The sequence below is a fragment of the Hemicordylus capensis genome, chromosome 5 (assembly GCF_027244095.1).
Source record: "Hemicordylus capensis ecotype Gifberg chromosome 5, rHemCap1.1.pri, whole genome shotgun sequence".
Taxonomy (NCBI): Eukaryota; Metazoa; Chordata; class Lepidosauria; order Squamata; family Cordylidae; genus Hemicordylus; species Hemicordylus capensis.
Window position 1 is genome coordinate 97,993,197 of NC_069661.1, and position 25,734 is coordinate 98,018,930.

Sequence of the window (25,734 nt, forward strand, 5' to 3'; positions counted from 1 at the left end):
AAATTTTAACATGGAATGTGGCGGGCTGGTTTTCCTCTATATCTGATCCTTCTTTTAGGGAATTCCTGGTTAGCTTTGATATTATCCTATTACAAGAAACCTGGACTTTAGATGATCTAACATTTAATGGTTTCCATTCTTACTCACTAGAAGCGATGCCAGAGACTGGTCAAGGCAGATGTAAAGGTGGCTTGGGTGTTCTTGTTGCCACTTCACTGCGAGCCACTTCACTGCGATTATTATGAGACTCCTCCCATCATTTGCTCAAATTGCTATGGCTGTCTTGATCCAATTTAATCGACATAAGTTGCTGATTATTAATATTTATTTCCCATCATTAAATAGGAAATTGCAGATTCGAGTTATGTGGTCTAAATTGGAAAATTATATTATAGACCTTCTTTTTACTTTTCCAGATGCTTTTGTGGTGATGGGTGGGGATCTGAATGCGAGGATAGGCCCAGATGATTTTACCTTATATTTGCAACAAAAGGCCTACCCTAATAGATTGGAGGATGTAGCGGTCCCTTTCACTCGCCTCTCCAAGGATATGAAATCTAATTATGCGGGTTTGTGTTTAAGTGGTATGATCTTTAGACTTAGCTTCACTATACTGAATGGCTCATTCCCCAAGGACCATCCCGCTGAGTTTACTTATCTTGCTGGCTCCAAGATGAGTGTGATTATTTTATTACCTCAAGAAATCTTCTTCCTTATGTGGAGTGTCTAGAGGTTATCCCTAGGTTTAATAGTGACCATCTTCCAATTTCACTTTCTTTGAAGTCTCCCTTCCATCAACCTCACCTAGAGACTCTGTACCCGCTTCCACTGGAAGCGGAGGGTTTATTATGTCAAATAAGATGGTCAGCCCAACTGGATCAAGCATTTAAAGATTTGCTAATTTCTGGCTATATGCAAGATATGCATACATCTATTCTTAATGATGATCCACCATATACACCTTTTGTCAGGATGTATCTCTGTAAGGTGTTGTGGTGTAAGATGCCTTTAACCAAAAAGGTGCAAGTCATCATATTACTGTGATTAGTCTGCAAACAACTAGATTAGTGCTAGCAACATGTGAGGCCAGTTACAAGTAATGGTCTGCAGTGATTGGCCTAGGCTAGTATAAGAAGGAGGCTCAGAGAAGAGCAAAGTGCCCACAGTAGGCAGAAGCTGCTATGCTGTGGTCCAGCTGGCTGATCATGTGAATGCTGTATCTATGTGACTGTTGTATATATGTTTCTACATGTGAATGGACTTACTGAGTTACAATATCATGTGAGTGCCTTTCTCTTATTTTTCTACAATATATGTTTCGGTTCAAAACCTTGCTTGTGTGTTGAAGTCTTCATGTAATTCCGCTGGGGTACTGAAACGAAACTCTGCTAGCAGGGTGCAACACCAACACCTTTAATATCCTATAATTCCTTAATTTTGAAATGTCAACAGCTCCTACTTGCTAACATCCGTAAGCCCTTATTACATCATCAAACGGGCTCTTAATCTTGGTTCGATAGAGAATGTATTGGTGCCAAAAAAGCCCTTAATACTAGATATCAGGCGTACAAAAGAAGTTCTAGTTTGCAGGATACACAGAATTTGCTCCAGCAAAACTATAAGTCCCTACTGGCCCGTAAAAAAAAAGAGGCCTTGAAGGAGAATTGGAAGAGGCTTATTCAGGCGGTAAGAACTAAAGATACATCATTATTTGGGCACCTAATTAAATATTCCCCTAGCTATAGTCTTAACCCCTTAGGTTGTCATATTCATTCTGAAATGTGGGAGAAATACTTCCATGATCTATATAGAGACCCTAATGCTCACTCTTGAAATCCTTCTTATGAGATTAAAACCACTCCTCTGTCGTCAATATCTGAAATTCATTGCCTAATTGCGCAATTAAGATCTTGCAAGGCTCCCGGGGAAGATTCTATCCCCCCGGAGTTAATTAAAAACAATCCAGATTGGTGGGCACCAATTTTGGCCTCACTTTTTACCTATATAGATAGGACTGGCCAAATCCCTAAAGCATGGAAGGCTGCGATTATCGTCCCTATTTTTAAAAAGGGTACGCGAAATAATCCAGCCAATTATAGACCTATTAGCTTACTCAATATTATTGGTAAGCTTTATGCAAGGCATTTATGTAACAAACTAAGAGATTGGCTGGACCAAGAAAACCTCATTGCTGAAGAACAGGCGGGTTTTAGGGAGGGTCACTCTTTTATTGATCATTGTTCAGTACTGCAACATCTTATTGAGAAGTATTCCTCACCTAGGACAACCTCTTTATATGCTGCATTTATTGATCTTAAGGCAGCTTTTGATTCGATCTCACGGGTAAAGCTTTCGAAGAAGCTGGGGACTTCCTCTATTGATCGCCATTTGTTGTATCTGCTTCAAGTACTATATTCGGATACATCTCTTAAGGTTAGATGCAGCTCTCAAGGACATCTAACGAGAGCTATACCAACCCAGAAAGGTGTTAAGCAGGGTTGTAGACTTGTCCCATTCCTGTTTAACTATTATATAAATTCGATGGTTGATCAACTTAGTCATTTAGACTTCCACCCTCCTAAGATCGCAGGGAGGCATATATCAATATTACTATATGCAGACGATGCGGTTCTCCTTTCGAGGACACCCATAGGCCTTAGGAAAATGCTGAGAGCATTAAACCTATACTGTACAAAGGAAGGATTGGAAGTCAATCTTCAGAAAACTAAAATAATGGCCTTTGCCAGGAGGCCTAAGATCCGTGCTTGGAGGATCGAGGGACACCCAATTGAGCAGGTGAATTTTTTTAAATATTTGGGAATAGTTTTCCATGCTGGGGGTGCCAGAAAAGCTCATGGGAACTACGTAGCCTCTGAAGCTCAGAAAAGCTTGCTTGCTATTTTACAATATTTGTGATTAAAGGGTGGCTCTTACTTACCGGCGGCTCTCAAATTGTTTAAAGCCAAGCCATTGGCCCAACTGCTTTATGGTGCACAGCTGGGCTTTTTTCCAAATATGGAGACCCTAGAACGTGTGCAGTAAAAAATTTTGAGAACTGCACTTTGTGTTCCAAGATCTGTTTCCAATACTGTCATCCATCTGGAGGCAGGCCTGATTAAGGTTGAAGCAAATGTTTGGATTACCATATTATGCTATTGGCTTAGATTAATTTACCAGCCAGTTGGCCTAGCCCCTTTGATTTTACAAGATGACCATCAATCTAGATGGTCCCAGAATATTGAAGCTAAAATAGCTACACTCGGCCTCTCTGCTACAATCTTGTCCACTGTGGGTTATGACCATGCAAAATCGCTGATTAGGCAGCGAGTTTTAGATTCTGAGCGGCAAAATGATCTCAGTAAGGTGTCTAACTTTTATATTGCAGAGGAGCATAGATATATAGTTTCTGCAATGAGTTATTTCATTAGGCTAGAAATCCCGAGGTATAGAAAAGCTTTTACTTTAGCTTGCTGTCACAGTTTACCTTCAGCAGTACTGGAAGGTCGCTATAAAGGAGTTCCATTTTCAGAGAGGCTTTGCCCTTGTGGGCTGGACCAGGTTGAAACCACTGAACACGTTTTACTATTTTGCTTGTTTTATAAGGATATTTGTGAACTTTTTATCACACCTCTATTATGTAAATTTCCAGGTTGACAGGATCAATATTATTGCTCTTTGTTGCTCTCCAACGCGGAGTCTGCTGTTACATCTAGAGTTGCTAGATACTGTGCTGCTGCCATTAATACTCGTTGGCGGATGATTAATAAGGGAATTTTATTGTTTTAATCTAATTTATAATATCTATTTTATTGTTATTGATACATTGTATCTTAACTAATTTTAAATTTTTATTTGCTGATTTCTGGTTCTGGTCAGTGACTGTAACAATAAAGACTGACTGAAGGAACTGGTCCTGCACATTTAAAATAAGCCTTGGACCACCTCAAAAACCACACTCCATCATAACCAGAAGACTTTCATCTTGTCAGAGATCATTTTCATAAAAGAGCAACTTCATTGGCATTTTTGATGAAAAGTTTGTAAATTTATTTCCCTCCTCAGTTTGAATGTTGAAAATTCAAAAATGCTGTGCATCAAGCTGAATTTTTCACTTTAAAATAACCAAAATGGTGACTGAGAATAGTATTTTCCTTCATAATTGAGTTATTTTATAACATTTATATCTCATCAGTGGAAACAAAATGCTGTAACATAGGTTATGTGATTATAGGTTATGTGACCTATAGGTTGCATTATGATATTTGCTGCTTCATACTTTTAATTTTTCTCCTACCAAAGCCTAACTGACTCAGTCAGTCATGATGACAGAGGATAATGTTACTGATTCATACAAATATTTTCATTATTTTGACATTTGCATGCTGTGGTACACTGCGGTTTCCCTACAACTACAGTTGTTTAATCTACATCCAGTGGAGCATCCACATGTGATGATTTTAACACAAGCATCAGGGATTAGAGGTAGCAATATGAGCTTTAGAACATATTTTCCATTGCATTTTTTCCAACCCATTCTTTCAGGTAATGGTAGGTTTGGGGTGTTACAAGTTGCTTGCCTCCACACCATTGACCAGGGGCGTAACCCCAATAGGGCAAGGGGAGACAGTTGTCTGGGGGCCCCCCAGAGGCAAGTCACATGACTGACTCCCCCAGCCACGCACCCACCCAGGCTTCCTTCAGTTGTATTCATCCTCCAAAATTGATGTGAGTGTTAAGACCTGGAGCTACCAGAACAGCATGTCTTTCTCTAGTACCATTAAATGACTTGGATTGTCCACATCTAGGACCGTAAATAAAACTTGACACACACACACACACACACACACACACACACACACACACACATATATATATTTTACTATGCTTTTTGTTACCACTATTCAGCCTCATTTTTCTTTACTTCATGAGCTGAAATTCAGTGAGGGGGGGCATTTTAAAATCTTGTCTCTGGACCCACTCCAACCTTGCTACGCCCCTGCCATTGACTGATAATAAGTTCTTTGTGCATAGATCTTTAGTGCATCACTCCTGCGAGGCAATGCTTTGAGTGACCGACATTTACCAAACAAAACCCCTCTTGCCTTATCACACCTGTCTGCATTAGGAAGATTGTAAATCTTGCAGACAAATTTCTCTACTGCTGTGTACATTTCTTGTTGAAGTTGAAAGAGCTTTTTAGCAAGCCCCTTTATTAATTAAGTCTTCCACTACAACCTGGCCAAAGATCAGGTGCAAAACTAACATTCAAGTCCTCTCCACTTGAATGTTTACTGCCCATAGAATAACTCACACTCACATAGAACAACGTTTCAAATGCTTTATTAGCAAGTCACTGACTCTAGCAGATAATAGAGCAGCAAATCAGCAAACAGCAGTTTTGATCTGGTCAAGCACAGCAGAGTACAGACACTAGTGGGTAGCCAAGAGTCACAGTCCAAATTCAATCTGATAGAGGAAAGTGTCCTGGTCATGGGGATATATGATATGTGGTCTATTTTGGAGTGCAGTGGCATGAAAATGTTCCTTATTCAGGCTGCTCATGTAGTTCTGCTAGGAACCAACTTCAGTTGCCATTTTGATTTTCCAAACACACAACACCTTGTTTAGTCAATAGCACTTTTTAATTCAGCACATTCAGATGGGCTGCTCTTTTAATGAAAACTGCTCTTTTAATTAAAGTGACTTCAACCCTTCCTTCTCCAGTAGAATATGGGTGCATTAAAATGATGACAAATACATTTCATACACAATGTGTGATATCCCATGTACTTCTGAGTCAAGTTGGTCAAATGTGCACGTGTTAAGAAAAAATGCTGTCCACCTTGTAAATGCCTGGCTTAACCTTTCATGTACTGAGATGTGTGCATGCAGTGGAGAATGGAGATGAACTCCTTTGTGAGAATGTGCTTCCTCAAGAAGATTACAGAGAAGATATTGATGAATACAGCAACTGAATCCTAACAAGGACAACAACAGTATTATAAAGTTAGTTCTTAAAAAACAAAAACAAATTTTTCTCATGTTGCTGTAGTGTGCTGACAGAAGGTTCTTGGTCTTTTTGTGCATGAAATAAATGGTTATATATAGTATCTTAATGTGAGCAATTTTATTGACTCTAACAATGATTTATGGGGAAGGGAAGGAACCCAATTTCTCCAGCTGCCCTATTGTTACTCACATAACTATCTAACAGTGCAATCCTATGCATGTCTGCTCAGAAGTAAACCCTGGAGTTCAATGGGGTTTATTCTAAGGAATGTGTATAGGATTGCAGGCTTACTATACACAACATTCGGGGAACTTAGTCTTACTCAAAGCAGACCCATTGAAATAATGGGAGTTAAGTCTATCATGAATAAATGAAGTCCCATTATTCTAACGGGTCTATTCTGGGGAGAACTAAGTCAGGATCCTGGCCAATTGGTTCAAACTGGTGTTAAAAATAATTTCTCTCTCTCTTTTGGTATGAAAAAAGCAGAACACAGAAATCATATGGAACATTTTGTAGTTTGTGAAAACACCTTTCCAACTACATCTTTCACACACAAAAACCCCTGGCCAAATAACAGCTGAGATGAGTTTCAATATTTGTATGATGAAGACCAGCTTGATGATGGCATCACAGCCAAGTGCCACACACCATGGTAATTCTTTATCTGGAGAGGTTTCCAAATCAAACAAAACCACCTACATAAATTTATCACAAACCTTGCCACGAAATTGCACATGTCCCCAGACTATATGATTATAATATAAGTTTTACATTCCAGTACAATACCTTTGCACACTGTTCCCAGTCCACCACGTTACAGTTTGAACTACCAATGATGAAGCAACACCCAAAGCCAAGATCAAGAGTCGAAGGTAGGCATTTGGAGCTTGGTATGAAGCGATGCTTCCTGTGAACAATTTCAAAAAAGGAAAGGTTCACTACAGCCAGCATTAAGCACTGTTAATTTTCACTCCCTTCAACCCCAGCAGCACCCAGCCAACTAAGGTGGGAGTGAGAGAGGGGGGAGGGGGAGCAGGGGAGAAAGGGGGTGGGAGAGGGAGAGAGGAGGGGAGAGGAACATAGGAAGCTGCCATATACCGAGTCAGACCATAGGTCCATCTAGCTCAGTATTGCCTTCAAAGACTGGCAGCGGCTTCTCCAAGGTTGCAGACAGCAATCTTTCTCAGCCCTTTCTTGAAGATGCCAGGGAACTTGGAACCTGGAACCTTCTGCTCTTCCCAGAGCGGCTCCATCCCCTAAGGGGAATATCTTACAGTGCTCATACATCAAGTCTCCCATTCATATGCAACCAAGGCAGACCCTGCTTAGCTAAGGGGACAAGTCATGCTTGCTACCACAAGACCAGGAAGAGGAAGGAAGGGGAGAGGGAGAAAGAGAGGATACAAATCAAATCAAATCATCTTTATGATGATGATATAAACCAGCATAAAGTACAAGGCAAGAGATGAAAAGAAATCATTGTTCCTTACCACTGATGCTTCAACATATGGTGTGGGAGCTGTGCTTAGCCACAGGTCGTCAGATGTCACAGAGGCACAGTTGCTTACTACTCTAGGACTATGTCTTCCACTGAAACAAACTATGCACAAATTGACAGAGAAGCTCTTGCTGTTATTGCAGGAGTCAAGAAGTCCCACAGCTTTCTCTAAGGCCATGCCTTTTAAATCCATACTGGCGTACACTTGTCTACAAGCCAGGAAGAACAATAGCTACTGCTGTTGCTCTGAGTCAGCTGCCACTTCAAACTCTGGAAGTTTTGATGCTAGAGGCCCTCCCAGACCGACCCCTGATCAAATTGCAAAATTAATCACTTGGGGTCCCAAACTGGCTCATGTTTTAAACTGGGTGTGGAAGGGTTGGCCAGCGGAGGAACTTCCAGAAGAATTTAAGCCATTCAAAAGCCACCAACATGAGATGAATGCCCATAAATAATGTCTTTTGTGGAGAAACCATGTTGTTGTTCCAGAAGGGGGTCATTGAACTATTTTAGTCACATTCCATGCAGCACATCCTGGAATTGTTTGCATGAAAGCTTTGACTAGAAGTTACGTCTGGTGGCCTGGAATTGACTCAGGCAGACATTGAAAAAAACTGTAAATGAGTGCAGCACATGCCAGGCTACTCAACATAAATAACCCAACAAGAGCACCTACCTTTCCCTGGGAAGTGACCAAAAAGCCTTGGTTGAGAATCCGTATTGACTTTGCAGGGCCATTTCAGGGAAAGATCTTCCTGACTGTGGTAGACTCTTACTCAAAATGGCCTGAAGCAGTCTTAGTGCCCTCACTAAGTGCCCTCATCTACTGCAGCAATTACAGCACTGCGCCATTTATTTAAAACCCATGGATTGCCTGACACTGTCAACTTGGTCTGCATTCAGACTGAGGATTTTATGAACAGAAAGCTAATCCGGGTTGCCACAATTGCACCTCGCCATCCCTAAAGAAATGGTCAGGCTGAACAGATGGTGCAAACAACTAAGGATGCCCTGAAGCAAATTGTTGGAGGAGATTGGCCATTGCCACCACATTTTGCCAGGTTTCTGACTGCTCATGTAACTCCTTGCTCAACAACAGGAGTCAATCTTGCTGAGTTACTTATGAGGTGATGTCTAAAATCTTGCCTTGACCCTCTTCATCCAGATTTAACTGAGGACTTACAAGACAAACAGGGACATGCTCTGGTTACTGCTCTGTCAGCACCTACTCTCCATTCATTTGTGCCACATGAACAGGTATTTGCAAGGAACTATGGATCTGGACCAAGGTGGGTTCCTTCCACTATCATTGAGGTCACTGGACCTGTGTCATACAAAGTTCAATATGCAGATGGACCAGTGTGGCATCATCACATTGATCAACTGAGAAGGTGTTCTTCCTAGAGTATGCTGGCACCAACAGACTCAACAGAGGCATCTTTCTTGGAGCAATAAGGAGAAGATGTGTCTGCCACACTCCCTGTAGAATTACCAAAGCCAGCAAGAGATGAGAGTAATAGTTGTTCCTTGCCTGCAGAAGTTGCTGAGGTGCAGTCCCTTGGACCTTCTACACCCACCAGTAGACTTCAGAGATCATCCCATGAAAGGGTTCCCCCTTTCTGGATGAAGGAAAGTGGCCACTTGCGGACATAGCATGAAACCAGGAGGTGACCAACCTGAGGTTAATTCTTGAACCCAGGAATTATCCCACAGATGATCTTCCAACCCTGGTCAGGCAACCTCTGGTTTCAGAGCAGAGGAGCCCTTCCCTCTTCCTGGTCCACCAAGGCCACATCCCATCAAGCTCCATAGTCACATCACCAGACTGCAAGGAATCAGTGCATCAAGCAAGGTGGCAGCCATTGGCCACAATCTTCAAGGGGGCATGCCCAGTGCAATCATGCCTTTTCAGCATGGTGGGCACCTTTGGCAAGGAAAGGGCATTTAAACCCATTTAACTGGCATTTAACCCCTTTTCCTCATGCTACTTACATTGCTGCCCTTGCAAATGCCCCACAGCCAAGCAGTCTCGCACAAGCACAATTACTGGTAACAAACAGGTGGAGAGGGGCATTATTTTTCTTGTTTCTCCAGGAAGAGATCATGATGACTTCCTAGAAGAAGGGAATATGTATATGGAATATATGTATGAGGTCAGACAAAGGATCCTGGGGACTGGTCTTGTGGAGAGAGCATGACTTGTCTCCTTAGCTAAGCAGGGTGTGCCCTGGTTGCATATGAATGGAAGACTTGATGTGCAATCACTGTAAGATATGCCCCTGAGGGGATAGAGCCGCTCTGAGAAGAGCAGAAGTTCCCAAGTTCCCTCCCTGGCATCTCCAAAATAGGGCTGAGAGAGATTTCTGCCTGCAACCTTGAAGAAGCCACTGCCAGTCTGAAAACCTCAGCCTGCTTTTGTGACAAAACAGCCGTTTCACACATTTGGATGACCACAAAATTGAACCTATGGCTCATTCACTTCTGGTTTGCCATTATGTGTGAAAATGGCATAAGTTAGCTAAGGAGCGGGAGGGGTGTTGTGTATCCCAGGGGGACTGTGTTGTTTAGTTGTGCTTGTTGTTCCTTTGCAGCTCCTGTAGTTCCTTGGGAGCTGTAGAACTTGGGTGAAGCTTCTTCAAATCCTAAGTGTATTAATAAAGAACAGTTGTGTTTTTTCGGTCTGTATATTCGCTCCATTTTTCCTGCTACCAACACAGCAACTTTGTTTGCCAGCCAGGTATTTATTTCTCCTCCTCACTCCAAGCAAGGAAAAGAAATAAAACACTCAGCCAGCAAATGAATCATTCACTGGCTGGAAGGAACCGATGAGTTGCATCCATCTCTCCCAGCCGTGAGCGCTTTGTTCACTGGCTGGGTGCGCTCTCTTCTTTGCCCAGAGCGAGGGAGAGAAAGAACACCCAGCACTTGCTGGCTGGGAGTGGGTATGGGGCTGCACATTGTGCTCCCAGCTGGTGAGCTCTTTGTTCACCAGCTAGGTGCAGGAGGGGATGAGGGATGCCCTGTGGGGGAGAGGCAGCCCCCCAGATACTACCAGCCCGGGGACATTTGCCCCCCCATCCATTGGTGGCTACACCCCTGCCCAGGAATCCTATGTACAGGGCTTTGAAATCCACGATGAAAGTAAGATAGGTTATATATGTACTAAATAAATGTATTTGCCCTCACTTAAGTCAATGAGATGACCTCTTTGGTTCTAAATCCTATTACTTGGAAAGACAAGAGATACCACCGATTTTAATGAACTGTCTCAGTGAGTGTTCTGTAGATTTATTCTCTTTCCTGAAGTTTTACTTGTTATTTAATCTGCATACTCCTAAAACCGCATAGGAACACTGCACTATATTGCAGAGACAATTATGAGTGATGAAGAAAGGATTGTCCATTCCAATGTACTTTTAGCCATTTAAATATTAATATGGTTTGAAAAGTTTGCTCTTACACCTTGCTGTTGCTGATCTCCTTACAAACACACTTTAAAACTATGAAAGTATACTTACCCATCATAATCAACCGTAGCAATGCTAAAATGTACTTCTTGTTGACCAGCCTCCAAAATGGACTGATTATTAATAACATTGGAGAGAGAAAAGCAAGAGAAAAAACTTCTAACCCAGTGAGTTCCAATGTTTGTAAAGGAAAATAATAAATCATTGGTGGGAGAGCATGGTAAAGAGACCAGGAAACATAACCTGAAATAAAGAGGGAAATAATAAACGTCTGCATCCTCTAAAGCGCAGTTTCTCAACCGCCGGTCCGCAGACCGGTGCCAGTCCACGATGAGTTGAGTGCCAGTCCGTGCCTTGGGGAATAAACACACACACTCCGCCACCGTGAACCTCCATGTTTTTTTAAAAAATGTTATTCCAATTCCAGCCACCACGTAGCTGAGAGGATGGCTGTGGGTGTGTGTGAGCCAGTAGTCCTTCTACCCCACCCCACCCCGCCAGTGGCGGTGGGTGCGGCTGATTCCAGAGCAACGCTGTGACCTGCTGTCTGGCCCGGCATTGCTTCCCAACTATGAGGCGAGCTTGTGCAGTTAATAGACTTAACTGCGCAGGCGCACCTCGCAGTTGGGAAGTGACGCCCGATAGCGTCGCTCTGGTATCAGCTGCCACTGTCGCTGCCACCAGAAGTGGGGTAGAAGGACTACTGGCACACACACACACACACACACAGCCATCCCCTTAGCCGCACAGCGGCTGAAATTGGAAGAAATTTAATTTTTCAACACTGAGGTTCACAGTGGGGGGTCGTGGCAGAAGGATTATTGGCTCACCCCCCACCCGGCAGCCATCCCCAGCCATCCCCTCGGTCGTGTGCTGGCTGGCATTGGAATTTTTAAAAATACACAGATGTTCACGGCAGGGGAAGGCAAGCGGCAAGCAGAGCGAGGTGTGACACGGTGGGGTGGTTGTTTCCACCAGTTTCGTTTTAAACGTTTTCTCTCTCTCTCAAGCCAAACCTACCTATCCTCTTTCCATCTCTTTCTTTTCTAGCTTTTTCTCTTTCTTTCTCTCCCTCTCTCCTGTCAAGCCTGCTCCATTTCCTGTTCCTTTTTCTATCCCTCTGTGTCTATCTCTCTCTCAAGCCAGGCCTGCCCCCGTCTCTTTCTCAAGCCAAGCCCGCCCTCTTCTTTCCCTCTTTCTTTCCCTGTCTCACTTCTCTCTTTCCTTCGTATAAAAGCCTGTGTAATGAAGGATCAAAGTATAATCTTATCAAAAATTAAGAGAAAAACTTCTCTAATGTTTTTTCCTTAGAAGTGCTTTGTGTTAAGTGTGATGATTTGGCAGAGGTGGAAAGGAAGAACAATGCATTTTATTATGTATTTTATACAAATTGTATTGTATTTATTTTATTAGAATTTTAATTCAATTTATTTTATTTTAATTTAAATTAATCTTGGCCTGCAAGAACTTCAAAAGTTAAATTTTGATTAAATTCATTTTAATTAATTTCACTTTAACTTGATTTAATTACTTGAAATTAAGTGTTACTTTAATAATCAGCACCCTAAAAATTGACCTCTGCCTCCATGAGCCAAGTCATGGTCAGTTTTGGCCCACCAGGTCATTTGAGTTGTGCATGCCTGTAGTATAGTACTCATAGATAAACTTTAAACTACTTTACTAACTGCTGGTCTGGGAAAATGTGCAAGAAGAATGTAGTGGTCCTTGAAACTCCGCATGAAGAATTTACCGGGCCTTGACTCCAAAAAGGTTGAGAAACACTGCTCTAAAGTAGGGGTGAACAATCTTGTCCTTCCAGCTCTTTTTGAACTACAACTCCCATCATCCCCAGTTAATGGGCAGTTTCATCCTTCTGCTTATAATAAGCACACCTTATGCTAGAATTAGCATGACTAGAAACCACCTGTAAAATAAGTGCCACAAGTCTGTTCTTTTCTCATTTTTGCTACAACACTCTATCTATCTATCTATCTATCTATCTATCTATCTATCTATCCGCCTGACTCCAAAGGCTCCAGGTGGTTCACAGAAACTAAGACAAACAAAACCAACTATTAAAACAAGAATAATAAATGTTAAAACATTCAGAGATTACTAAAAGCCTGGATTAAAAAATGTATTTTAAGGGCTCTTTTGAGGACTGGTAAAGATGTTAAACCACGGATGTCTAGAGGGAGCACATTCCACAGCCTAGGAGTGACTACAGAGAAGGCTACTTCATCTACTTATCACTAATGCATCTACCTATCACTTTTGATGTTATGTGTTACATTCTTAGTGTGCACTATGATTAGTTGCATCTCTCTACTGAATGTACTCAATGGCCACTTTGAGGCAATCTTTACATAACATGTTAAATGGAGCTGCCAGAAATTCAGGCAAAATTTCAGACTTGTTTCTATGGTGTTTTGACATAGGTGGCTGAGTTGCCTTTGATTTAAATCTGTACCTAACACAAATGTAAAGCCTACACTAGCTGCAGTGTTTCATTCAAGATATCTTCTGAATACTCCACTTCTGACTATAGCAGAGTATTCCTAAGGGAAATTCAAAGGGCAAGAGAAGCTCAAATGCATCTGAGAGCTTGTGTTTCTTTCTATATGTATATCTTATGCACTCAGAAGTGTATGAAAATGCCCCAAGTGATGGCAAAGTCTCTCTCTCTCTCTCTCTTTTAACTTCACTTTGAGTGGAGTTCCCAGGCAACAGCAGAGACAGGTGGTTACTGTTGCTACCACTGAAGCAGGAGGGAGTTGGAGAAAAAGACCCCTAAAAAATGCTGGCAGCACCATAAAGTAAAGTTGTGCCATCGAGTCGGTGTCGACTCCTGGCGACCACAGAGCCATAGGCACTGATTTATTTATTTTTTTAAAATGGGGCTATGTTCAGTTCTTGTAGACTGGACCCTTCTGAGATTGTTACGCCACTGACTGCATCCCAAAGTGACTTCCACTTTAGGTAGCTCCAGTAAAACTCTCTGCACTCTGTCTGAGCTTAAACTACATGTGATGGCAGAGGTTTTTTGTAAACCTCTGTCTGTCCCAATCATGTATAGAATGGAGCTGCAGTTCCATTTTATGAGCAAAAGGAGCACATGAGTGAACAGAGCTGAACTCTTCCTCTGCAGAGTTTCTGTTTGCTTGCTTGTTTTTTTTATTTATCATATTTCTATACTGCCTGACATGTGTATCCCTAGGCGGTATACATAAGTTAAAATACAATATAAAAAGAGAATAAAATGATTAAAACAATTATGATATAAAATCAATTAAAAATTAATTTAAAAACCTGAGAAAACAGGTGCATTTCCTCTTTCCTTTTAAAAAATAGCCAGAGATGCCGAAACTCTGATTTTAACAGGGAGTGTATTCCAGAGCCCCAGGGAAGCCACAGAGAAGGCTGGTCCCAAGAAGCCACTCAACGAGCTGGTGGTAGCCATAACCGAACCTCTAGATGATATTAATAGGTGGAAGGGTTCAGGATAATCTGTTCCATGCAGATTGTCATCAGAACTCTCTCCCCCAAGCATGCTCCAGCACCAAAAGTGAGCCTGATGGGGGCAGAAGTGCCTAGTGGAAGGGTTGCAATGATTTAAGCCAAGGGAAGGGGAGAGTTCAGCTCCCCTCACTCATGCACTCCTAAGTTTTGCATTTAAACATTATATGTTCTTATGGCAGAACTGGGTTTTGGGGCTGCTGTCATTGTGTGCAGTTTGAACTTGACTTTCTCTCTCATAGATTTACACACCTACTCCTTTCTTTTCACACTGCAGACTACTGGTTTCAGACCTCACTCTTGAGCTAAATTGTCCATTAAATATAATGTTTCCAGTCATTCAATTCAATTGAGGATCACTCCTGTCTATTAGCAGCAATCAGTCTTTCAAGGATGGTCACTCAACAGCCACAACTCCATTTTCAATTCAGCTTTCCAAGTCCACAAATACAAAAACTCTGGCTAAGTGGGAGCTGAATAAATTTAATTATCTAAAATAAATAAAAAATCAAATATGTTTTTTCTCCAGCATGGGATGCTTTAGGGACGTTTGTTTCAGAGCAATTTTTCAGCACAGCAACATTTTAACTCTTTTATCCATGTCAAATTAACAGGTATTTAAAAGAATAGTGAATTCAAAATAAAGATTACTTACCCAGTAATGTTTCCAGTAGAATTTCTTTGGAAAGGAAAACCATTGCTTCACTACAGACTGCTCTTCCCTTGCTGTCCAGAAATTATTGTACAATCTCAGATGACTGAAGAAAGGGCTTTGCTCCAAGATGGATTTATACTCTTTTGGTGAATAATGACACGTTTCCAGAGAGCCTGAGAGCTAGACCTACCCCTGCTGGTCCCCACCTATTGTAAAACTGCTTTCTTGTGGGACAAACAAATAAGCACCTGAGCCCAAGAGCAACATCTAGTGTCAAAAGAAGGTGGTGCTGTTCTTATTAAGGAGATAAATGCCAAACAGTTGCTACGTTTAGCTGAGTTAAGAACTTGGAACACTCACAGCCATTCACCTTCTTTAACACATTTTTAATTGCTGATGCTTAAAAGACAGCCTACAGGTTTGCCTTCTCGTGTAGTTCCCACCCATTCATAACACCCATCATTTGATTGTATAACTTTGCAAGGACTTTCCCCACCTCCGGTGGTTTGTCAGACTATTGAATCTTCCTTCTTTCCATTCCAGAAATCAGGTTTTGAAGACTTTGCATGTGGGTTTTTAAAATAAACAAAGGGCTCAGTCTCATAGCTGTCCATCTTTGCACAGAAGGAGGTGAGGTTAAATGCAACACAAATTATTCAGATAGCTTCAGAACTAGATTTGTCACTTGTAAGGCTTGTAGAAACACATTGCCCGAAACATGGGAGTGGCTGGGATTGGGCCTGATGTGCTCCAAGTCACTTCACATATTATTCATTAACATATAAACACATTCTCTTTCTTATCATTCCCATCTCAAAAGAAAAAGACAAAGGTGGGCATGTACATATTGGGTAATAAAATATGCAACTAGTTCCAAGAGAAAGCCCACGAGCAGCTGATCCACTTTCTGGAATCTTGCAGTTCTTCAGGGGTATTTACATGTTCTGCATTGTCATTTTAAATATAAATTTGCATTCTGTTTTAGATACTTATACTATAGAAACATAAACTGGCAGAACTGGAATACCTGAAGGTCAACCACCTGTAACAAAACAGACAATATGATGAGGCTAGGAGCCCCACCGCCCATTGAGGTCACTTGAGGAGGTCCGTCTCCAGTTGCTGCCAACTCGTTTGGTGGCTACACAGAGACGGGCCTTCTCAGCTGCTGCCCCGACATTGTGGAATGCACTCCCTGCTGAGATACGAACCTCCCCATCTCTGGCAATTTTTAAAAAACACCCGAAAACACATCTCTTCAGTCAGGCTTTCTCAGCTTTTTAAAACTTGTTTTTAAATTGTTCTGATTATTTAATTGTTGTTTTACGATGTTTTTAATTGTTAATTATTGTTTTTATGCTTTATAATTTTTGTTTTAATTATTAACTTATTTTAATGGTGTTTTAATGTAAACCACCCTGAGCCTTTTGGAAGGGCGGTATAAAAGTTTTAATAATAAATAATAAATAATAATTATGTCCAAAGCTTATGTCCAATTGTAATGTGCCATTTATAACAGTCTGAATAGATACAGAGTGTGCCTCAAATCCTGCTGCTGCAATGTTCTAATTTTTACTGCCATATGGCTTAATCTGATTGTAAAAGTCTAATCCATATATTATACAATCATTATTACCAGCTTCATTCAACAAGTGACTTTTTTTCTTACTTAAAAATGATGAAGCACTTTGATTAGTTTTCAGACATCCGATTTATAAGATTACCACTCACAATAAGAGTAATTATGATACAAATAATGGAAGTGAAATGTATCTGCATCTCATACATCTGCTTTCACATTGACCACAATCCTGTGCCACAGAGCTTACATATACTGTAGTTCCCATCAATTTAAATAGGATTGATGCATGTGGAAATTAGGGATGTGCCCGAGCCAGTTCGGCACCTTCTTTGGAAAGTGCCAAACTGGCTTGGGCGGCCGCATCCAAACCAGCCGGCAAGGCAGGTAACCAGCCGGCAGAAGCAGGTAAGCAGCGGCCATGTACAGTGTGCTGATGCTGCGCATGCTGGCTGCAGGTAACAGCACCGCAGCTACACACAATTTTTGCTAGAGCTAGTGCCACACCTGGAAAAGCGACGGGGCGACATCGGAGCAGGTAAAGACCAGCTTACCTGCTTCTAAAAGGAACCACACCCCACCCTGACCGCACTTGCATGAGCCATTCATGCACATCCCTAGTATAAACAGATACCCAATTGCAATTGTTACTAACAACAATTGTTACAATTGTTGGAGATGCCCTAGTTAACATCATTAACTCATCGCTGAGGGAGGGTAGGATGACTCCTTGTTTGAAGGAGGCAATGATTAGGCCACTTCTTAAGAAGCCTTCCCTAAATCCCTCAGTGAGGGATAGTTATAGGCCAGTTTCCAATCTCCCATGGTTGGGCAAGGTGATTGAGAGAGTGGTGGCTAACCAGCTCCATGCAGTTTTGGAGGAAGCCAATTATCTAGATCCATTTCAAACTGGCTTTAGAGCGGGCTATGGGGTTGAGTCTGCCTTGGTTGGCCTGACCTTTACCAGGGAATCAACTGAGGGAGTGTGACTCTATTGGTTCTTTTGGATCTCTTGGCGGCATTCAATACCATCAACCATGGTATCCTTCTGGATCGCCAGAGGGAATTGGGGATAGGAGGTACTGCTTTGTAGTGGTTCCGCTCCTATCTCTTAGGCAGATTCCAGATGGTGGAACCTGGTGACGATTCCTTTTCAAAACAGGAGCTATTATATGGAGTCCCTCAGGACTCTATTCTGTCACCAGTGCTTTTTAACATTTATATGAAACCGCTGGGTGAGGTCATCAGGAGATTTGTTGCAGGGTGTTATCGGTATGCTGATGACACCCCAATCTCTTTATCATCATCATCATCATCATCATCATCATCATCATCATCATCATCATCATCATCATGATATGGCATTCACTTCCTATATGCCTGCCTACGGGCAGTAATGGGTAACAAATTGAAGCTGAATCCAAGCAAGATGTAGGTGCTCATTGTGGGAGATCGGAATTTGAGGTATGAGTTAGATCTTCCTGTGCTGGATGGAGTTACACTCCCCCAGAAGGAACAGGTACACAGCTTGGGAGTGCTCTTGGATCCAGGCCTCATCTTGGTATCTCAGGTGGAGGCTACAGCCAGGAGTGCTTTCTATCAACTTCAGCTGATTTGACAGCTGCGCCCATTCCTTGAAGAGGGTGACCTCAAAACAGTGGTGCATCAGCTGGTAACCTCCAGGCTCAACCCCACGTGCGCTCCACGTGCGGCTGACTTTGTACGTAGTTCAGAAACTTTAATTAGTTCAAAATGCCGCAGCCAGACTGGTCTCTGGAGTAAGAGAGAGACCATATTATGCCTGCTTTAAAACAGTTGCACTGGCTGCCGATATGTTTCTGGGCGAAATACAAAGTGCTGGTTATTACCTTTAAAGCCCTGAACGGCTTGGGTCCGGGCTATCTTAGAGAACTCCTGCTTCTGTATGATCCCCATCACACATTGAGGACATCTGGAGAGGTCCATCTTCATTCACCACCAGTACGTCTGGTGGCAGCTCGGAGCCGGGCCTTTTCTGTAGCTGCTTCTGGCCTATGGAACACACTTCCGGCAGATATCCACAATTTAGGCTCGCTGTCGGCCTTTAAGAGAGTCCTAAAAACTTACTTGTTTGGCCTGGACTTCCAAGGTTTTTTAATTGTTTTTAAAGTATTTTAATTGGTTTTAAATGGGTTTGGATTGTTTTTAAATTGTTTTTATATTGTTTTGAGCACTGTTGAGCACTGATTGTTTTAAATCGTGTGTATTTTTGTGTCTTAAATCTTGTTGTACACCACCTAGAGCAGGGGTGGGGAGCTTCTCTCCCTCTCCCCGGTGGCCCCTCAAAGTGAGGGAGATAATGAAGAAAATAGGGAGAAGTGGAGCTGGGGGGGGGGCTCTCAGGAGCTGGGGGCCACAGGTTCTTTGAGCCCATCCACTCAATTATAGCTACACCCCTGGGTGGTGGTTAAAGGGTACTGCTGGACATTGCTGGGGGAGAGGCACCAGCATCGGCTGCTCCATGGTAATAATGGTGGCTGCTGTCACCACCATCAAAAAATAAAATGTTTTTTAAAAAATTACAGTCATAATGCCCCCTCTCTTCTGTCCTCTAAGAAACTCCTGAAAAGCTATCTATTTTGTCTGGCTTTTAGTTTTTAACGTGTGTGTTTGTGGTGGGGTGTCTTTTCTTTTTTCCTTTTATTCTCCCCCCCGCCACTTCTTCTCTTGTCTTCGTTGTTGTTTTAATTTATGTAAACCGCCTTGAGTCTAAGCAAGTCAGGCGGTCAACAAATTTGCTAAATAAATCAATTGTAAAATGTTAGAAAAAATTTGGGACACACACACCCCAATTTATCACTACTTGATCACAGACACCTGTTGATCTTGCGCCACTGCCAGCCAGGCAGGGTTTTTTTTTAAGGATTTCTGGCTTTGCCTCCTGCTGCTCAAAAAATGTCCTGTGGACAGCCAATGGAGGACATACACACATGAACAGTATGACACATGACTTACATATAGAACATCCAGGTTCAATCCCTGATACGCCTACTTGAAGAATCTCAAGGAGCAGGGCTGCTAAATGCCTCCTGACTGAGAACAAAGAGCCACTGCCACTAAAATAGAGAGGTGAGACTTATTGGACCAGTGATAATTACAGCTTCTGGTAGTTGGCATGCATATTTGGCAGCAGCTGAACACAGAAAAGGAGGACTGGGTCCAAGGCTAGGTACGACAAGTTGGGAGCATGGCACAAGGGAACTCAGGTAACTGACAGAGCCAGGTTTGAAAGCATATTTGAGAAGACACTAAGCATATCTTCCGTTTGCACGGGCGTAACTGTGATTAGACAAGGGGAGACAGTCGTCTGGGGGCCCACTGCCTCGAAGGGCCCCCCTGAGACATGTCACATGACTCCCCATTGCCCACCCACCCAGCCTCAAGGCCCCTCAGCCAGCCCTCCTGGCCAGCAATCTAAGCAGCCAGGCGGCAAGCTGCTAAAGAGCTCCTTCTCTTGCTGCCTCTCAGCAGATCAGCGGGTGGGCGGGGCTTCCAGAGAGGCCTCTGTGCAGGCCTCCCTGAAGCCTGAACTCGAGTGCCCTGGCAGGCAGGCAGGCAAGGAAGGAAGGAAGGAGGCAGGCAGGCAGGCAGAGTGGACATGGCTGGCTGCCTTTTACCCACCACAGTTCTCTGCAGACCCTCTGCCCAGCACAGACCAGCCTTTGCCTGCTTAGTAATGGAGGTATGATGTGAATTCCTTTTTGTGGTTACCCTCCCCCCGCCCATCTATAAGGATCTGCTTGCCATAGGGCTTTGATATGAGGTGGGGAGAGAGACCAAGAAGTCTCTGAATATTTGAAACAGATTGGAAAATGTGCTTGCTTTAAAAAAAAAAACTATCTAAAAAGACCTATAAGTGGTTTGTTTCATGGCAGAAAATTTCAAAAACTTCTAGAACAAACAATATTTTATTTATTTATTTATTCATTCATTCATAAATGTACTTATGTTCAAGTTGTTTTGCAACCCAGAAGGTCTGAGTGAGAACTGTGAGCCATGTGTTGTGCTTTTATTTTATTTTTCTTTAGAAATGCCAAGCCGGTTGGGCATGTCCAAAAACCTCACTCACACTATTTCCACTGTATGTCATCAGTCAGTATGATTCTGTAATGATATGAAATGTTAAGGAGGCCCTGCACATGCTGATTTGCCCCCCAGCCCCGCACCCCACGAGGGATGACCCTGCTTCTGAGCACCTGCAGAGAGTGTTTTTTATCGCAGTACAGTGAGAGATCACAACCAGCCCTACTTCCACATTGGGGAGCAGGGAGAATGACTTTTAGGACATAGGGCGTAACTTCAGGAGTTTCTTGAGCCCTGGCATGTCTCATCTGTCTTAAAATTTTACCAAGAAGAGGCAGATTCCTCATTCTCCCCCCCGCCCCCCACTGACCTCTTTTTCTCCCGAGGAATGGTGCTAATTCTTGCTCTTTTCTCTATTTCTCCCCACCTATCTTACTTGCTACAGTGGGACTTACTGGTTTCCTATAGGGAGCAAAATATGCTGGGAGCACAAATTAGTTTGGTTTGCTTTACATCCTGAGCATGTGCACTCCTATATGCACTTACCAGGGAAGGATTTCAGACAGTTGAATGCAATGGAGTTATATTTTTAAGTAGACATACTTTCCTTGCTAGTAAGTCCTTTAGATTTCAATGAAATGTACTTCCAGCTAAATGTGGTTAGATTTGCTGCCTGAGCCTGCAATTCTCCACACACTTACCTTGGACTTTTACACACAGCAGGCTTTACTGCAAGTTTACTGGAAGGCTTTACTGCAAAATTGAAGTTGTCCCAAAGAACCAACACAAAATAGTGGATTTTATTTTTTACTCTGGATATAAATCAGGCTACACTTTTAACGAGCAGTAAACCTGAATTGTGTGTGAACTGCTCCCCAATAACTTGCAGAGACTTCAGGGTAAATCTGGGCAATATGTGGATGCAGCACCTCCATTCCAGAGGAGATGTGTGTTAAAGGGCTTTAAAAGCCCCTTGTGAAAAACCTCCTGGAATCAAACTTTACTGAATTTGTTCAGAATTCTGAGAAAACATACATACAGGTGAAACTCGGAAAATTAGAATATCGTGCAAAAGTCCATTAATTTCAGTAATGCAAATTAAAAAGTGAAACTGATATATGAGACAGACGCATTACATGCAAAGCGAGATAAGTCAAGCCTTAATTTGTTATAATTGTGATGATCATGGCGTACAGCTCATGAAAACCCCAAATCCACAATCCCAGAAAATTAGAATATTACATGGAACCAAGAAGACAAGGATTGTAGAATAGAACAATATCGGACCTCTGAAAAGTATAAGCATGCATATGTATTCAGTACTTGGTTTGGGCCCCTTTTGCAGCAATTACTGCCTCAATGAGGCGTGGCATGGATGCTATCAGCCTGTGGCACTGATGAGGTGTTATGGAAGACCAGGATGCTTCATTAGCGGCCTTCAGCTCTTCTGCATTGTTTGGTCTCATGTCTCTCATCCTTCTCTTGGCAATGCCCCATAGATTCTCTATAGGGTCAGGTCAGGCGAGTTTGCTGGTCAATCAAGCACAGTACACTGTATACTTTTCAGAGGTCCGATATTGTTCTATTCTACAATCCTTGTCTTCTTGGTTCCATGTAATATTCTAATTTTCTGGGATTGTGGATTTGGGGTTTTCATGAGCTGTACGCCATGATAATCACAATTATAACAAATTAAGGCTTGACTTATCTCGCTTTGCATGTAATGCGTCTGTCTCGTATATCAGTTTCACCTTTTAATTTGCATTACTGAAATTAATTGACTTTTGCACGATATTCTAATTTTCCGAGTTTCACCTGTAGGCTCACACTGCATGGTTGACAGTCTCCTTTGCTAATCTGCAGTGAGGGGCCAATTTTAATAATTAGTGTTTCTAGTGTGTTCTAGGCATTAAAGTAGCACAAATATATAGTATTCAATGTATATCACTATATATTGTAAAGTGTGCGTGTGTGTGTATTCAGTGAAATGTATTTCCAGGCAGCATACTTATTTTGAAATATCAGACTTAAATCCTTGGGGGCTTGGGGTGTGCAGAGGCCCTGGACTTTGAAGGGGGGCATTTTAAAATCTCGTCTCTGGGCCCATTCCAACCTTGCTACACCCCTGTCTGTTTAATTATATGAAGCATAACCCCCATGAATCTATATATGGATTTCAATGAATCTATATATGTATTCTTAACTAGTTAGAGGGGGGACTCATAACACTCAGAATTAAATATTAAGAGCAGAAAGCTAATATTTTATATATTTTGAAGAATTTGTTTATTTGTGCAAATTAAGGTCATACTTCCCGATGACCTACATATACCCAATTTTGCATACACAACTCTACCACTGAAATTAGCTGAATGCACTACTTTTTACACTGGTATATACTCGGTGGTGGTGATGGTGGCGATCTTGTCGCTTTTTGAAGGAATTCTGAAAATCATACTTCCAGATTACCTACAGATATCAAATTTTGCAAGAACTTAAATTAGCTGAATGCACTACTTTTTTACACTGGAATATGCTTGGGGAAAGATTTGAATTTTCATTTATTTATTTTACAATTCTGAATATTTTAACTGTTATTGTTCTCAACAGATTTTTAATACTCAATAACTCCAAAATGACATCATGCCCAAGAAATGCAGTTCTTTCTCATATTCAAATTTACTATGATTTAAATTGACCATGTATGGTCATTACTCAATAAAATGAATAATGTTTGAAGTTGAAATCCTACAAAAGTCAAACTGTTATTTTACTTCCCTTTTGCAAGCAGATTAATAAACAATTCAATGACATATATTTAATTTCTTGAAATTTTGTATGAGTGAAATCTATGCAAAAATGACTTTTGCCCCAGTCAATGACAGGACTTACTTACTAGTCATGCATAAAAGAAAGATGCTGGGATTTGTGCCTATTTGGATCATGCCCTCTGATCTGCAAACTGAGGGGGTTAGCTATAGTTTACTGGCAGAAGCATTCTTGTCCAAGCAGTATTCCAGGCCAGTGGCTGACGTGCTACATAATCCAACAGTGGTGTTTCCAAGCTGCTGGAGCTGCTGAACATGTGAAGGGCAGCCCTAGCAATGTTGTGGAGGTGGGCAGTTGCACAATGATCTAAAACAGTGCACAGGCACTGTTCTAAGACCCTAAGAACAGCCCTGCTGAATCAGGCCCAAGGCCCATCTAGTCCAGCATCCTTTTTCGCAGTGGCCCACCAGATGCTGCTGGAAGCCGCAGGCTGGAGTTGAGGGCATGCCCTCTCTCCTGCTGTTACTCCCCTGCAACAGGTACTCAGAGGCATCTTGCCTTTGAGGCTGGAGGTGGCCTTTAGCCCTCCAACTAGTAGCTGGTGATAGACCTCTCCTCTTTTTCTAAACTAAAAACCCCCAGGTGTTGTAGCCTTGCCTCATAAGAAAGGTGCTCTAGGCCCCTGATCATCTTGGTTGCCCTCTTCTGCACCTTTTCCAATTCTACAATAGGGGTGTGCACCGGACCGGGGACCTGCGGCTCGGCACTGGGGTGGGGGGTTCCATTAAGGGCGGGGGGGGGGCTTTACTCACCCCTCCCGCGCTTTGCTGCTCTGGCGCCATAATTATTTTTAAAAATGCGCCGCAGAATTGCTCGTTGCTCGCCGCTCCGGGGCTCCTTCTTGACTTCAAAATCGGGCGGCAGGATACTTCCCTGCCGCCCCCGAAGCCGCCTCAAGCCATTTGAGCTCTTGAAATCTCGCCCGGACCGAGTGCTAAAGCGCTCGGGCGGGCGGCGGGGAGATGTCTGTCCGTCCGCCCGCCCCCTTCCCTGCCTTCTGCGAAGTGCAGGGAGCCTTCTGCGCGCGCGTGCGCAGAAGCAGGGAGCCTTCTGCGCACGCGCGCGCAGAAGGCTCCCTGCACTTCGCAGAAGACAGGGAAGGGGGCGGGCGGACGGACAGACATCTCCCCGCCGCCCGCCCGAGCGCTTTAGCACTCGGTCCGGGCGAGATTTCAAGAGCTCAAATGGCTTGAGGGGGCTTCGGGGGCGGCAGGGAAGTATCCTGCCGCCTGATTTTGAAGTCAAGAAGGAGCCCCGGAGCGGCGAGCAATTCTGCGGCGCATTTTTTAAAATAATTATGGCGCCAGAGCAGCAAAGCGCGGGAGGGGTGAGTAAAGCCCCCCTCGCCCTTAATGGAACACCCCCCCCAACCCTCCCGAACCAAAACCACCCCTTGTCCGGATCGGTTCGGAGGCCAGTGGAATGGCCTCCGAACCGATCCGTGCACACTACTATTCTACAATATGCTTTTTAGATGTGGTGACCAGAATTGTACGCAGTACTCCAGGTGTGGCCGCACCATCGTTTTGTATAAGGACATTATAATATTAGCCGTTTTATTTTCAATCTCCTTCCTAATAGTCCCTAGCATGGAATTGGCCTTTTTCACAGCTGCCGCACATTGAGTCAACACTTTTAATGAGCCTGCCTGCCAAGTAGATAAATGCAAACAGCTAATAAACAGATCACAAACAGAAATGAATTTAAGTTATGTTTCCTTTTAAGATAGTGAAGTCAAAGCCCATTTCCAAAATCAGTGAATTTGCACAACTTCCTCATTTCTGGTACATAACTTTTTGCACGCGAAATAACTAGTTAACCAAATAAAATATGGGGCCTTAAACAAAGTTTTGTTATAGTTTTCTCACAAGTTTTGTGACTAGTTGCAATTTTGTTTATTTCTTGCCTGCTTCTTCTAATTTTTGTTCTATGCAAAAATGATAAATTATTTATCACTGTGTGAAGAGTCATAATTGCATAAAACAAAAATGTATTTAGCATAAATATGTGTTAGCTTGGTTACTCCCAGCTAGTTCTGTTTGTTTTGTGATTTCAAGAGCCTCACGCTACTACAGTCTTTTACAGATACAGTAATATTATTCAGAAGAAGACATT

The 25,734-nt window shown here is 42.6% G+C and overlaps 1 protein-coding gene across 1 annotated transcript in view; it reads right to left on the reverse strand.

Annotated features, from left to right (window-relative positions):
* CWH43 (cell wall biogenesis 43 C-terminal homolog) overlaps positions 1-15,192 on the reverse strand; it is a 50,483-nt gene extending 35,291 nt beyond the window's left edge. Inside the window, exons 1-5 of the mRNA XM_053256197.1 lie at positions 15,150-15,192; positions 11,030-11,221; positions 6,800-6,920; positions 5,946-5,978; positions 3,485-3,590 (exon numbers count right to left, since the gene is read on the reverse strand). Of these exons, the coding sequence (XP_053112172.1) occupies positions 3,485-3,590; positions 5,946-5,978; positions 6,800-6,920; positions 11,030-11,221; positions 15,150-15,192 (495 nt within the window). The remainder of the gene's footprint in view (positions 1-3,484; positions 3,591-5,945; positions 5,979-6,799; positions 6,921-11,029; positions 11,222-15,149) is intronic.
* Between the last annotated feature and the right edge of the window lie 10,542 nt (positions 15,193-25,734).